General features: G+C 46.8%; 1 protein-coding gene across 2 annotated transcripts in view; it reads left to right on the top strand.

Annotated features, from left to right (window-relative positions):
* The window catches only part of TTLL9 (tubulin tyrosine ligase like 9), a 35,452-nt gene that overhangs the window by 3,663 nt on the left and 18,011 nt on the right, over positions 1-13,778 (top strand). The window contains exons 2-5 of one of the 2 annotated variants that reach the window (XM_087818810.1): positions 2,478-2,521; positions 5,632-5,724; positions 9,446-9,557; positions 10,300-10,485. In XM_087818810.1, coding sequence (XP_087674936.1) covers positions 2,478-2,521; positions 5,632-5,724; positions 9,446-9,557; positions 10,300-10,485 — 435 coding nt within the window. The remainder of the gene's footprint in view (positions 1-2,477; positions 2,522-5,631; positions 5,725-9,445; positions 9,558-10,299; positions 10,486-13,778) is intronic. The other variant, XM_016200621.2, reaches the window with a different exon arrangement.

The raw sequence follows: 13,778 nt of genomic DNA, 5'->3' as shown, positions 1-13,778 counted from the left end.
GCGCCGGCGGAGGCGGGCGGGGCGGCCCAGACCCGCCGGCGGGGCGGTGGCGAAGCTCGGCTCGGCGGCGCTGGGCGGTTCCTGTACCCCGGGGGAGCTCGGAGCGTCGGGTTTCCTGACCTGCACGAGCTTAGAGATCTGTTCGTCCGTCTCCCGGTCGCCCGCCCATCCATCCTTTCATCATCCAGCCAGAAAACGCTAATCAGTGTCTTTCTCAAGTGGCGCTCAGCGCTGGCGGTAGAGCCGCAGAGGTGAAGCAGCCTGCCCAGGCCCTCGCCCCCATTTTAGGAGTGCGAAAAGTGAGACCCAAAGCAAGGAAATGGGGTCCTCCGGAACCCAGCTCTTCCCACTCCAGCCTGCCGCTTCTCACCCCGCGTCGCGCCTCTCATGAATGGCAACGCCTTTCCTTAATTCCCTCGCACAACTGAAAACCCAGGTAACCCCAAGTAACCCGGAGTAATCAATACTTTAAAGTCAGTTGGTTAGCAACCTTCATTCCATCTGCAACCTTACTTTCCCTTTGCCATATAATGTAACATGTTTACAGGTTCTGGGGATTAGGACATGGACATCCTTTTGGGGAGCATTAGTCTGCCTACTTCAGTAATACTGTCATCAATTAAAAAATGAAATTTAAAAAATGCTATTTACAATAGCATCACAAAATCAAATCACTGCGAAAAGATTAATGAAGTTCAAGACGTTCACTGAAAACTAGAAAACACTGTGGAAAGAAATTAAAGACAAATTAATGGAGAGACTGACCATACCTATGGATTGGAAGATCTAATACTTTATGATGTCATCCCAAAGCGATCTTTGGATTTAATACAATTCCAATCAAAATCCCAACATGCTATTTTTAAATTTTTTTTAGAAATCAGCAAGCTGATTCTAAAATTTATGTTGAAGGACCCCAAATTGCAGACAATCTTGAAAAAAATGTTGGAGGGCATGCTACCTGATTTCAGATTTACTAGAAAGCTACAGTAATTAAGACAGTGTGGTAGTGACATAAGGATAGACAAATAAGTAAACAGAACAAAATAGAGACTACAGATTGACCCACATATACAGAGTCAATTGAATTTTTGACAGAAGTGCCAATACAACTCAGTGAGGGGGGGGGGGGGGGAGTTTTTCAACCAAAGACTGGAGCAACTAGGTAAACATAGAAAATGGAATTGAAAACATGAGAGAGTATAAAGGATATAATTTAAAAAAGGTTAGGACACTTGACTAGTTCTGGGGGAGTTGGAGGGGCTTGAGTGGACAAATGAGCTAAGGTTTCACTTCTGTGGGTGAGCTTGCTTCTGCCAGTTTTGTAGAGCAGTATCCTATACCCCCTCCAACAGCTCTTTGGGAGGTAGAATGGTGTGGTAGGCACAATTCTAGATGGCCCCAAGATTCCTACCCCCAGTGTACACACCTTGTATAATTTCTTCCCCTTAAGTGTGGATGGAGCCTGTGAATTTGATGGAATAGTTACTATCATAATTATGATAGGTTATATAAGACTCTAGTGTGGCTAAATTGTAGAGGCAAGGGTTGGAAGTCAGAGGACATGCTCCTCCTGGCCTGGAAGCAAGCAGGCATTCCTGCTGTGAACTGCTTATGGGGACAAGCACTCTCTAGGAGCTTCGAGAGTGCTAGCAAGTAAACAGGGACCTCAGACCCACAACCCCAAGAAACTGAATTCTGCCAAGTGGTCTGAATGATCTTGGAAGAGGACGACAAGCCGTGCATGAGAACCATAACCCAGACCATCACCTTCATTGTAGTTTTGTGAGACCTGAGCTAAGCCATACCCAGATTCCTGGCCCGTGGAAACTGTGAGATATAAATTTGCACTGTTTTAAGCCATTAAGTGTGTGATTATTTGTCATGCAGTAATAGAAAACTAATGCAGATGGCAAGTCTGTCCAAGCTGCAGAGGTCATCCTGCACAAGACCAATTCTTATTTCTTTTCTCATACCTTCCACCAGTCATACTAGGGCTGAGGGCCAAGCTGTTTGGGACATGGCAGAAGTAGAATAATACCCACCACCCTTTGAGGATTTGAAAGGTCCATTTTGGGTGAAAGAAATTAACTTTGACCCAGTCCCCTCCTGAATCATGGATCTTATCTAACATTCAAGGTTGGAGTAGAAGGTCTTCTCACAGAGATTGCTGAGCTCAGCTCTCAAAATTGAAGTTCAGGATTAGACCTTTGGAGCATTGAAAACTAGGTATTCACTCTACTGGTCATGCCTGTGGAGCAAATCTACAGTGAGGTGGGCCTTGCGTACTTGGGGATTCATTCCAAGGACCAAGTTGCTGGGAACATGGTAACCAATGAGAACTTGGCCAGGCTGGACCTTGTCAGGACAGTGTTGAGTCTGATGGTTTGAGCATGTTAATATTTGCAGCAAGTGGAGCTGGGATGGGAAGTTGGATATGCAAAACTAGTTGCATCACTTTCCTTTTCTCATTGCAGAATCAAAACTACAAGGGCTATGGGTTGTCAAAGGGAAAAGAACGGTGAGTGGTCCTACCCAATCTAATAAACATAGAAATAGCTCCCCCCTTCCCTTCCCTTCCCTTCCCTTCCCTTCCCTTCCCTTCCCTTCCCTTCCCTTCCCTTCCCTTCCCTTCCCTTCCCTTCCCTTCCCTTCCCTTCCCTTCCCTTCCCTTCCCTTCCCTTCCCTTCCCTTCCCTTCCCTTCCCTTCCCTTCCCTTCCCTTCCCTTCCCTTCCCTTCCCTTCCCTTCCCTTCCCTTCCCTTCCCTTCCCTTCCCTTCCCTTCCCTTCCCTTCCCTTCCCTTCCCTTCCCTTCCCTTCCCTTCCCTTCCCTTCCCTTTTTCCTTCCTTCCCTTCATCCATCCCCCTCCTCCTTCTTAACTTCAATAATAATAATAATAATAAATAGTTATTGAGCATTTACCATGAGGCAGGCTCCAGGCTAGTCACTTTACCTGAATTATCTCATTGAATCCTTACCACAATCCTTTGAAGTAAATACTACTATCATGTCCACTTTACAGATGGGGAAACTGAAGCTCAGAGAGGGTATGTAACATGCTCAAGACCATAGGATTTGTTAGTGGCAGTTTGTTGGATTCCAGGGCCCATGTTGTATCTAACTATGCCCTCCCTCCTCCTTTGACAACCATGTGAAGTTGACCTGATAACTCAAACGTCAGCTCTGCCCTGACCCACTGCTTCACTCTGCATTGATAACCTGGGTGCCGAGCTCAGCACCTTTTTGGACTTCCTAAAGAGAATCCATTTGCAGAAAGCAGGAGTGAGCACTGTAGACTTTGCTGAAGATTTTTGTTGGGAGTTAGAAGAGGTAGTTTACTTTGTATGCACCATGGAAAATATTTTAGACATTTCTATTCTTTATTTCATTAGATATTTCTGTTCTCTTTCAATCCCCTGCTGGCTATACCACCACTGTGTGGTCTTCTCTCTTGCAGCACCCATCTTTGCCTTCTTTCTCTCCATACTGACTCTATCCTATCAGTTTCAAGTCTCTCACTCTTATGCAGAGCAATTCAGCTCTGTTCCAGATCCTGGCCCTAAATTTATACACCCACTCCTACCCCAACAAAACAAAGACCACTGTAGTTAACAGGATCCACCTACATATTTTATCAGGATAGATATCAATTAGAAATGCATTTAGCTACAAGTAACAGGAAACCCAACTAATAGCATCTTTAAAATATTGTATTTATTTTTTTCACGTAACAAAATATCTGGAGGGCTGGTGCAGCGGTTCAACAAGGTCAGAGCTAGTGTCTCTGTGATTGTCTTGATCTTTTCCTTCTGGACACCAAGTGGCTGCTACAGCTCCAGCCTTCATGTCATGATCAAGATGGGAAGAAGTGGGGAGGGAAGATACAATCCCCCCCCCTCACACACACTCACTCACTCACACACACACACACACACACACACACACACACACAAAACAAACACACAAAAACCCCACAAAGCTTTCCAGGAACCCACCGGCCTTAGCAGCCTTACGTGTTTAGCTTATTGACCAGAACTGTGTGACATGGGCACCCCTAGCTGCATGAGTGGCTAGGAATATGTTACATAAATGGCATTATACTGTGATCATTACACACCCTGCTTTTGTCACGCGAAATCATATTTTCAGTATTTATCGTGTTTGTGCATGTAGGTCTGATACATTTAACTACTCCATATGTTCCATTGTATACCACAAGTTATTTACGTACCTTCCTGTTAAAAGACATTAAGGTTGTGTCTAAGTTTCCTCCAGAAGCCAACCCTGAGACAAGGATGTGAGAACAGTCGTTTATTGGGAAGGTGAGCTCAGTAAGCACTGACAGCTAAAGGAAGGAAACCGATAAAAGGTACATTATTGACAGGTCATGGCTTTGGGCAAGTGGGGCTCAACCCCACTGGTGATTCCTAGGAGACAGCATAGAACACATCACAGACTTAACCCAATTGAGTGATGAGAGAGCTTATCCATCAACTCCAGTCACCATTGGTTATATGCTGTTGGGGGAGGGCAGTTAACTCCCTGGTACTTCAGTTCTGCTCTAGGCATTAGCTGAGCAGACTCTGAGGGCCAGGAAAAGCCCTTTGGCAAAGAGCTACAGGTGCTGGTCCTGGAAAGCCCTCTACTTGGCATGCACAGGAATGGTGAATGCCCAAAGCATAAGGGCGGACCACCAACAGCATGTGCTGCACGTAAGTTCCATACACAGTGTTAACAATGACTAATGAACAGCCTTGCACATACATTGCCTAGTACATATGTAGGGTATCCATCTAAGGTATAGAGCTGGAATGGAATTGCTGGGTACAGAGTATGTGCATATTTAGCTGCACTAAATACTGCCTTGTGGTTCTCCAAAGTGCCTTCTACCAGCAGGGGAGGAATTTCCATTTTAGCACATTGTTGCCAAAACTTGGATGTTGAGATTTTTGCCAGTCTAATGTGTATAAAATAGTATCTGATGATTTTAATATGCCAAATTGCTCTCCAAAGGTTCATCCAATTTACACTCCCATTAGCAGTGTAGGATAATTACCATTTCTCCACATTCTTATGAACACTTGGTATTTGTCTGAGTTTAAACATTTTGTATTTACATCTGGGATCCAGGAGGCAAAACAAAACAAAATAAAACACACGCAGAAAATTCACCACTCCACTGCTCCTTGGGCCCTAAAGTCCCTAGCTGGTCTGCCTTCTTCTATCCATCTTATAGAGTCTTCTTTTGTTTGCTTTTTTATATAATGTCCTGGGGTTTTAGTTGTACTTATAGAAGGAATAGGGGAAAGCACATCTGTTCCATCTTCCCGGATGAGTGCCAGAAAAGGAGATTTGCAAATACTTATCATTAAATATAAGGATTAGGCATGCCACAGAGTAGGCACTGAAGGAGATGATTGCTATTATTTTTCAATGATTCAGAGCTTCTATAATTCTCAATTTGATTATTTAAAGTGTTATATGCTAAATTCTGAAATTCAGGAATTCTACTTTTTGGTATTTCCAGGTATGCAACGTGACCTTTCTTCCTTCCCCTTTTTTTCCTATCCCTGGGCCATCTTAGAGAAATAGTTGATCCTCAGCAAGTGTTCTTTTGCCTTGTCTTACAGAGAGCAGAGAGCATCAATCCGGTTCAAGACCACTCTTATAAATACTCTTATGGATGTCCTTCGCCATAGGCCAGGATGGGTGGAAGTAAAGGAGTAAGACCCCTCTCCTCAACCTCATCCCTCCTTCCCTTTGTCTCGCAGGTCCTTGGCCCCCTTTGTTTTTCTCCCAGTTCCTCTGGGTGACTACTGGGACTCATTCTAATTTGGCTATGACGGGGGCGAACATTTATTTAGCACTCACAATGTGTCAGGCACATTATTGATGCCACCTCTGTCTTATTTAAGACTTATAAGCATCCAGCAAGATCTGATTATGTTCAGAGGTATTAAACCAGTTGCTTAAGGTCACACAGCACATAAGTGAGATTGAAACCCTCTCAGTTATTCCACAACCAAGCAGAGTCCCAGGCTTATCTCTGCCATGTTCTAGCAGTGTCCTTTTGCTCTCTGTAAATACAAGGAGTGAAGCCATCACAGACCTGCTGGCTTGAATCCTCCAGTGATGGAAGGTCCAGGTCAAGGGCTGCTCTTCCCTGGCCACTCGCTACTTCTGTGACCTTGAACAAGTTACTTGACCCCGAAGCCTACCTTTCTTCTTCTATGCTGAGCCCTGAGGATACTGAGATGACTGAGCTTATAGTGCCTGGCATGTAGTAGGTGCTAATGTTAATTACTAGGGTTAGGGTTTGGATGTGTATTACAGAGAACCAAAGTAAAAGAGGCTTTTACACTCTAGAATTTGACTTACCTCTCCCACTGAAGTCCAGATGTAGTGTGTTCAGAGATGGTATGTAAATGTGGGATCCATATGCTTCTGTCTTTTCACTCCGCTATCCCTTGAATGAGGCCCTTGTCTTCCATGGTCTGAGGTGGAGCTCCAGCCTTACATCCACATTCCAAGAGCAGTAGGTAGGAATGAGGCAAGAAAAGGCATGCCCTGCCCTTGAAGACACACCCAGAAGTTCCTTCACTGGCTGAAACTTAGCCATGTGGCCACACCTAGCTGCAAGGGAATCTGGAAAATGTAGATAGGTAAATGTTGGGATTTCTACAACTATAAAAAAGGGGGAGGGTGGATATGAAGGGTGGGGGCAACCATCTGCCCTGTCATGGTGCTCAATAAATATTTATTGCATAACAATAGTTAAGCCTGCTAGCTATTGTTATGCAACTTTAGATGCACAACTCCTTTGAATTATTCAGCAAACCTGGGTAGGTGCTATTGTTATCCCCATTTTACTGATGAGAAAACTGGACACAAATAAGTAAAAAATGTCATGTTTGAGGTCACTCTGCCTGTAAGCACTTGTGCTAAGATTTGTACCTAGTCTGTCTGCAGAGTCCCAGGTTCATCTGTACCCTATTCTGGCAGCCTCTTAGTGAATGAAGGAACAAATGAGCCAATGGATGAATCCATGATTCCCACTGCCTGGTGTAATGGAGGATGGGGGAGGGGTTGGGGGATGAATTAGAGGAGAGTGAGGTGACTGGCTCATGGAGGTGGTATATAGGAAGGGGCTCTCTCCTGACTTTCTCTGTGATCTCAGGCTATCCACTGCCCCTCCTCTGCCTTGCTCCTTGGTCTGAGGGTTTGTCTCGTGCTGATGGTGTGGGAGTCCATGAAGCAGGTTGCTTCATGACTGATCCAAAATTGCCTCAAGGGTCCTCAAATCAGGAAGGGCTAGAGGCCAGGGCCATTACACCACACACAGCTCTATGAATGTGAGGCCTCACCCTTTTTGACATAACCTAAGGTCTGGTATCTCCAGATAGAATGAGGTCTCAGCTCAGGTCATTAGCCTGTCAGGTCAGAGTTTGGAACAGATGTGGCCAGAGCTGTCCCTTCCCTTGCTTCCCACCAAGAAAGCTGTTGTGACACCTAGAACTGCAGTGACCATCTTGTGACCCTTAGGTGATGAGCATGAGGAGAACATGTTAAGGGTGGCAGAATGGGAAGGTAGAAGGAACCCGAATCCCTGCAGCCCTTGTTGAGCAGTTTAATGTCTTCCTGGGTGATTTAGGAGCAATTTGATTGTGATGATCATGAAGATGGTATACAAATGAATGAACTTCCAGGATTAGAAAAGAACCCCAAATCTGCACAATGGTCTACAAAACCCGGCTTAATTGGGCCCTACCCCACTCTTCAGCATCATGCCTGACCTTGCTCCCTCCACTCTGACCTTTCTTCAAATCCTTAAATGTTCCCTTTCCCACCTCAGAGCCTTATGTCCTGCACTTCCCTCCTCCTTACCCTTCAGACCTCAGTCAAATTATCTCTTCCATATGGTGGCCTCTACCCAGTATAGGTCCCTCAGCTACCCTGCCTCCTAGCCTCCTACTGAATTACTCTTGGCACATTTCACAATTCCTCATTGTAGAGTTATTATTTTGTTTCCTTGTTCATTGTTAATCTTCACTGTAGTATTATATGGACCACCTGGCCAGGAGTTTTGGTTCCTCCTCTATCCCTGCACTAACAATGCACCCAACATTGTCTCTGACACCAAGATAACCTCAACACATATGTGTTGAATGAATGAATGCATAATGCATTATTTATTCATTCATCTATTATTTATTCATTCATCGAAAACAAAGTTGGTGGAAAAGCAAGTTATGAAAAGAAATAGTCAGGATTGGTTCTAACCACAGAGCTTGAACTCAGAAGCCTGATGGTCTGAGTTCAAAACCTGCTCTGCAACTTACTGGTTGTATAAACTTGGGTGAGTTCCTTCACATCTTTGTGCTTCAGTTTCCTCATCTATAAAATAGGCTTAATAATAGAGCCTAACACTTAGGATTGCTATGAGAGCCAATGAGTTGATATTTGTAAAGTATTTTTAACAGTGTCCTGCACATGGGAAGCAATAAGTATTAGTTATTAGAAAGTTTAAAAACATGCCAAACAGTGTCATGTGCTATAGATGAATACACACATATGTACATAGTAAAGCTGTGAAAACACTCGTAGAAATTATACATACCAGATTCAGGCTAATAGCTTCCTTTGCGACAGGAAACAAGATAGAATCAGGCAGGAATATACATGGGGCTTCAGTTACATCTAATTTTTTACTTAAAAAAAGTAGAAGTAATCATGGTGGTGTTATTTCACATCTTGTTCAAGTACCTCCACCCCCTCTCTGGTATCAGATTTCATAGCTTAGCCTGGCTTCTCCCCCTCTCCCTGCCATGGCAGTGAACTAAGAGGTTGGAATTTGGAGTCAGGCAGGCCTGGGTGTAAATCCTGATGTTGCCGTGTCCTGGGCGAGCAAGCCCATCCTTGTCTTAGGGCTCCCGGTATGATCCTAGTCACTTCCAGGGCTGCTGCTCTGAGGATTCAGTAAGAGGAGGACCTTTTGAACTCCCAAGGGCTTGCAAATGTTACCTAATTCCACTAGTTGGTAATGTGGGATGGGGGGGTGGCAGCCCCAGGATGCTTCCAAGACCCAAGCAGGTAACATGATCAGGTGAGGTTGGCTGGTTGTCATAGGCCATAGGGAGCGGTGGGGCTGTGATCTGAAGGGTGTGCCCTGTCTGATGTAGTGGCTACTCCTCAGTCCAGCCAATATGTGCCAGGAAGTAGTATCTGCACTCACTGGAAGCCACCAGCCAACAAACTAGGAATGTTTCTCTAGTTTTCATTCTAGCCTAACAAAGCAGGTTGTGGTCAATAGCAGCCCACAGCCGCCACCTTGAGACTCCTAATACACATATTGCTGCTGTCCCCTCAGCTGTACTTCCCTGAGCCCCAGGCCCCCAGCAGTGCTGAGGTCCTCTGGTCATGACCTTTGTCTCACCCCACCCCCAGCGAAGGAGAGTGGGATTTCTACTGGTGTGATGTCAGCTGGCTCCGGGAGAACTTTGACCACACCTACATGGATGAACATGTGCGGATCAGTCACTTCCGAAACCACTACGAGGTGCGCTGGGTAGGCTGAGGGGGCCAAGCCAGTCAGCTCCTGTCACTGGTGTAGCAATGAGCAGGAACTAGTTTGGGGTTATGAGACCAGAATGAAAAGTGTAAGGGACTTTGGGGTGCATGCCAGGTGGGGAATATATGCTCGAGATATATGATGAGCTAACTAGTGAGAGGGAGTAAGGTTCTAAGACCTGAGGAACAGGCTGTCTTGGGATGGGGTTTGAGGTCATGGGCTGCTTGGTGTTTCAGCACTAGAGATGTGAAGGTCAAGTTGGCTTGGGTCACAAGGGCCAAAGGAGCAGGATGCTTGAACGCTTATGGTGATCTCAGGGGAGAGACCAGTTGAGCAGTTTGGAGTCTAGAGACAGGAAGAAGGTCCAGGAGGAACCAGGCCACAAAGATGGGACTGGAGAAGCCAGTGGTGGGAAATTTTAAAAGGTTAGCATAGTTTAGTGGTTAGAAACATGAACTTTGGAGTCAGGCAGATCTGGGTCAAAGCCTTGCTGTGCTGCCTGTTAGCTTCATAGCTCTGGGCAACTGACAGCCTTTCTGAGCCTGTTTCCTCACCTGTAAAGTGGGGATAATTACAGAATAGCAGGCTAAAGTTACTCTTAGAGTTACTGTTATTTTGTGGGCCAGAGAATGGAAGCTATGGGGGCAGTTGGGATGGGTAGGTTGGGAAGTGGAGTGGGGCAGTGGCCTGAGCACTAATGGCCTGCCCATCTGTCCGTCCTGCCACTCAGCTCACCCGCAAGAACTACATGGTGAAGAACCTGAAGCGGTTCCGGAAACAGCTGGAGCGCGAGGCAGGAAAGCTGGAGGCAGCCAAGTGCGACTTCTTCCCCAAAACCTTTGAGATGCCATGCGAGTACCACCTGTTTGTGGAAGAGTTTCGAAAAAACCCAGGAATCACCTGGATCATGAAGCCTGTGAGTGCCAGATGCCAGGGACTGAGGGGAGGGGTGTCCCAGGCACCAGCGCGGGGATCCTTCAGGGTGCATCCCTGGACAGGATCCTGCCTGGTAATTCAGCTTTAGATGCATGGCCTGCTTCCCTGAAGGGCCAACTTTATCTCCTCCTCTCTGTAGCATGTGGACCCAGCAGCTATGAATACTAGTACACAGTAGGTGCTCAGTAAGTGTTTGGTAGATGAACAAGTGATCCTCAGGGCACCAGGGCAGGGAATCCAGGCCTTGTTGGAGCTCAGATCCCTGCCTCTCTTCCTGCCATAAAGGAAAACCATGGCAGGTATGAGAAGTGCTGTGCTTGCACTGCCCGGGCCTCGTGGTTCTTGGAAGGAGGTCCTACCAGCCCTGTTGTAAAGATGAGGAGCCTAAGACCTATTCAAGCCTTTCACAAGTACTTAGTGAGTGAAGACTGAGCCAGGATTTACCCAGCCCGCCCCCCCCCATCCTCTCCTGGCAAGGTCCGCTGGAAGGCTGGCGTCCCTCCCCAGGAGGCAGGGTGGAGGTCCCGCAGCTGCAGCTGGAGGGCTGAGGCTGAGGCAGCGAGCACTGCAGCCCACCTGCGGGCTCCAGCTCCCGGCGGCACCATCCTCTCAGACAAATGATAGGTTGTGCTAATTGGAAACAAGCCATCGCATATTAAGTTGATTCCTTTCCCAGCCCACGGCCGTCACAGCTGTAATTAAGAGGAGGAATCTTGGCGGCCCTGTGAGTGTGTGGGTGTGTGTGTGCACCCACGCGCACACTTGCTCTTCCTCCTGAGTACTGTCTCGGGTGTAGGGTGTAGAGAGTGGGTGCTTCTAGTCAGACTAGCCTGAGTTCTAATGCTGTATCTGCCACTTAGGAACTATATGACCCGGAGCAGTCACTCAACCCCTCTCAGTCCATTTCTTCACCTGGAAAATGGGATTAGTGAGTGTGCCGTTGCTGCTGGTCCCTGAGCAACACTTTGAGCCTTGAGACTGTACAGAAGTAATTCTCAAACTTGTGAGGGAATAGGAAGTTTCTGGAGAGCTTATTAAAGCACCTCACTCCCATCGTGTCTGGCTCAGTAGACTTGGGTGGGACAGACCTTGGCTTTCACTCTCAGGGAATATAAGGATAAAGCCTGGGGTTTAGAATTTAAAAGTCCAGTCTAGAGTTAAAGTGCACACATCCAGACTCTTTCCATCTAAGCATTCTCCCCTCCCACCAGCTCAGGCCCTCTGGATTAGCAGGAAGGTGGGCAAGACCCAGATGGTGGGGACCACGCTTGCTTCTCCAGCCTCCCTGGTGTGACTGGCAGGCAGGTGCTGGGCTCTCAGGGCCCAGGCCTGTCAGTCTTTCTGTGTCTACAGAGCTGGTTAACACCTCACTCAGGGCTGTGAGTCTGGGCAACCTGGGTCGTTCTCAGCTTTGGGGGCCTCTTTTCAAACTGCAGGACTGAAAGAACCACATTTTTACATTCTATTTTACAAGTCGACCCTAACCACACCTTCTCACACTTTTTCATTAATACCTCCTAGGAGTTGGGATGCTTTGGGCAGCAAATAACCGAGGACCCAACTAATAGGAGCCCAAATAAGGGGGCGGGGCTCTGAACTGTTCTCATGCTGTGGCCTCTAGTATCTGGTAGCGTGTGTGGGCCCCGGCACAGGATAGTGTTTCTGAAAGCATACAATAAAGGATATTTGATTATAAAATAAAACTATATTGAAAACAGTTATCAAACTGTTAGCCTGGGCCCTCTGAGAAACAGATGGGAAGGACTCAACATGCCAGAGTTTGCTTGTGAGAGAACAGGGGAGGGGGCCAGAGAGGCCGAGAGAGCTCCCAGGCCCCAGTGAGGGAAGGAAGGCTGGGGGAAGCTCCTAGCCTGCCAGCAGCCTAAGGAAAGTTCAGCAAGGCCAAGGGGAGGCCACAGGCCCACGCTGCTATCAGAGGAGTCCTCTGTCTCCCAGGCGTGGGCCAGCCTTCATGACCCTACAGCCCTCAGCTGTTGGCTGGGACCTGAGTGAGGCCTGGCAAGCCCCGGGTGGATTTGAGCAGCAGCAGCCCGGGCTCTTGGGCTCTTGGGCTCTTGGTCAGTCACCCTCCTGCAGTTAGAGGCCTATGACTACATTCTATGGCCACCACACAAACTATTAAAATAATCTTTATGCTGTAGTAATGTATGTGCTTTTCATGAACTATTAAAGAGAGTCTAACAGCAGGCCCAGTAGTTACCATAATTTCAAAGTCATCATGAGCATAAACGATATCTGAAATATCTGCAACAATTATAACACAACTGTGACTTCTTTTGAGAGCAGTCACAGGCATGCCAATACTACTATGATTTATTGCCTGCACTCATGATAAAAGGAAATGCAAAAATCTGATTAGGGGTTAATGAAAATAAAGCTGAAAATTATTTTCTTGTTCTGATTTACAGGCCCCAGGGAATTTCCTTTAATGATGATAGGTGAGCTCCAGGGATGGTTTATTGGGCATCTCAACATCATCATCAGCCCAACCCAATGGGCTGGCTGCTCCTCTCAGTCACAACATGGCTGCCTCAGCTCTAGCTTCTCTTCCTCACACCTTCACCTGCTACAGTAACAAAGGAACACCCTAGTCTCCTGTCCCTTTTGAAGAAGGCACAAACTTTCCAGAAGTTCCTGCACAGACTGCCTCTGGCATCCTGCTGGCCCATGTTTGAACCAATGGCAGGGGCATGGGACCACCGTGAGGGCTCAGACCTCCCTAGAGGGAAGGGCCACCAGGAGGAGGTGATCCAAATGGGGCTCTGTTGGCAGGGAAAAAAGGGAATGGTTGTTGGGGAGACCACCAGCCACATCTGCAACACCAGATAAATGCCACACAATGAACGTCACATGATGAATGGCCCCTAGGGGCTAAGCAGGGAGTGGCAGGGAGTGGAGGGCTGTGAGTGGCCACAGGTGGTACAAAATCAAAATACGGTTCATTCTAATAATCCATATATTGCTTTCCAATCAATAACATTTTTTAACAAAAATATTTTCCTCCCAAATTAAGATCACTATACCCAGAAGTTGCACCATGTTTATTTCTGATTTTGTGCGCTCCCTGGCCCTTTGCAGGAGGTGCCTGAGCACCAGCCTTGTGAAGTACAGGCTTGACTATCCTGTATTTGTCACTTACCAGCTGAGTAGCTTGAAGAGAGTGTGTGACCTCTCTGCTCCTTGGTTTCCTTGGCTGCAAAATGGGGATAATATAATGCTACATATAGGTTTTCCTTTAAAGCTTTAATGAGG

This window comes from Miniopterus natalensis, chromosome 7, assembly GCF_054644295.1.
Source record: "Miniopterus natalensis isolate mMinNat1 chromosome 7, mMinNat1.hap1, whole genome shotgun sequence".
Lineage (NCBI taxonomy): Eukaryota > Metazoa > Chordata > Mammalia > Chiroptera > Miniopteridae > Miniopterus > Miniopterus natalensis.
This window is presented reverse-complemented; position numbering and strand designations above follow the sequence as displayed.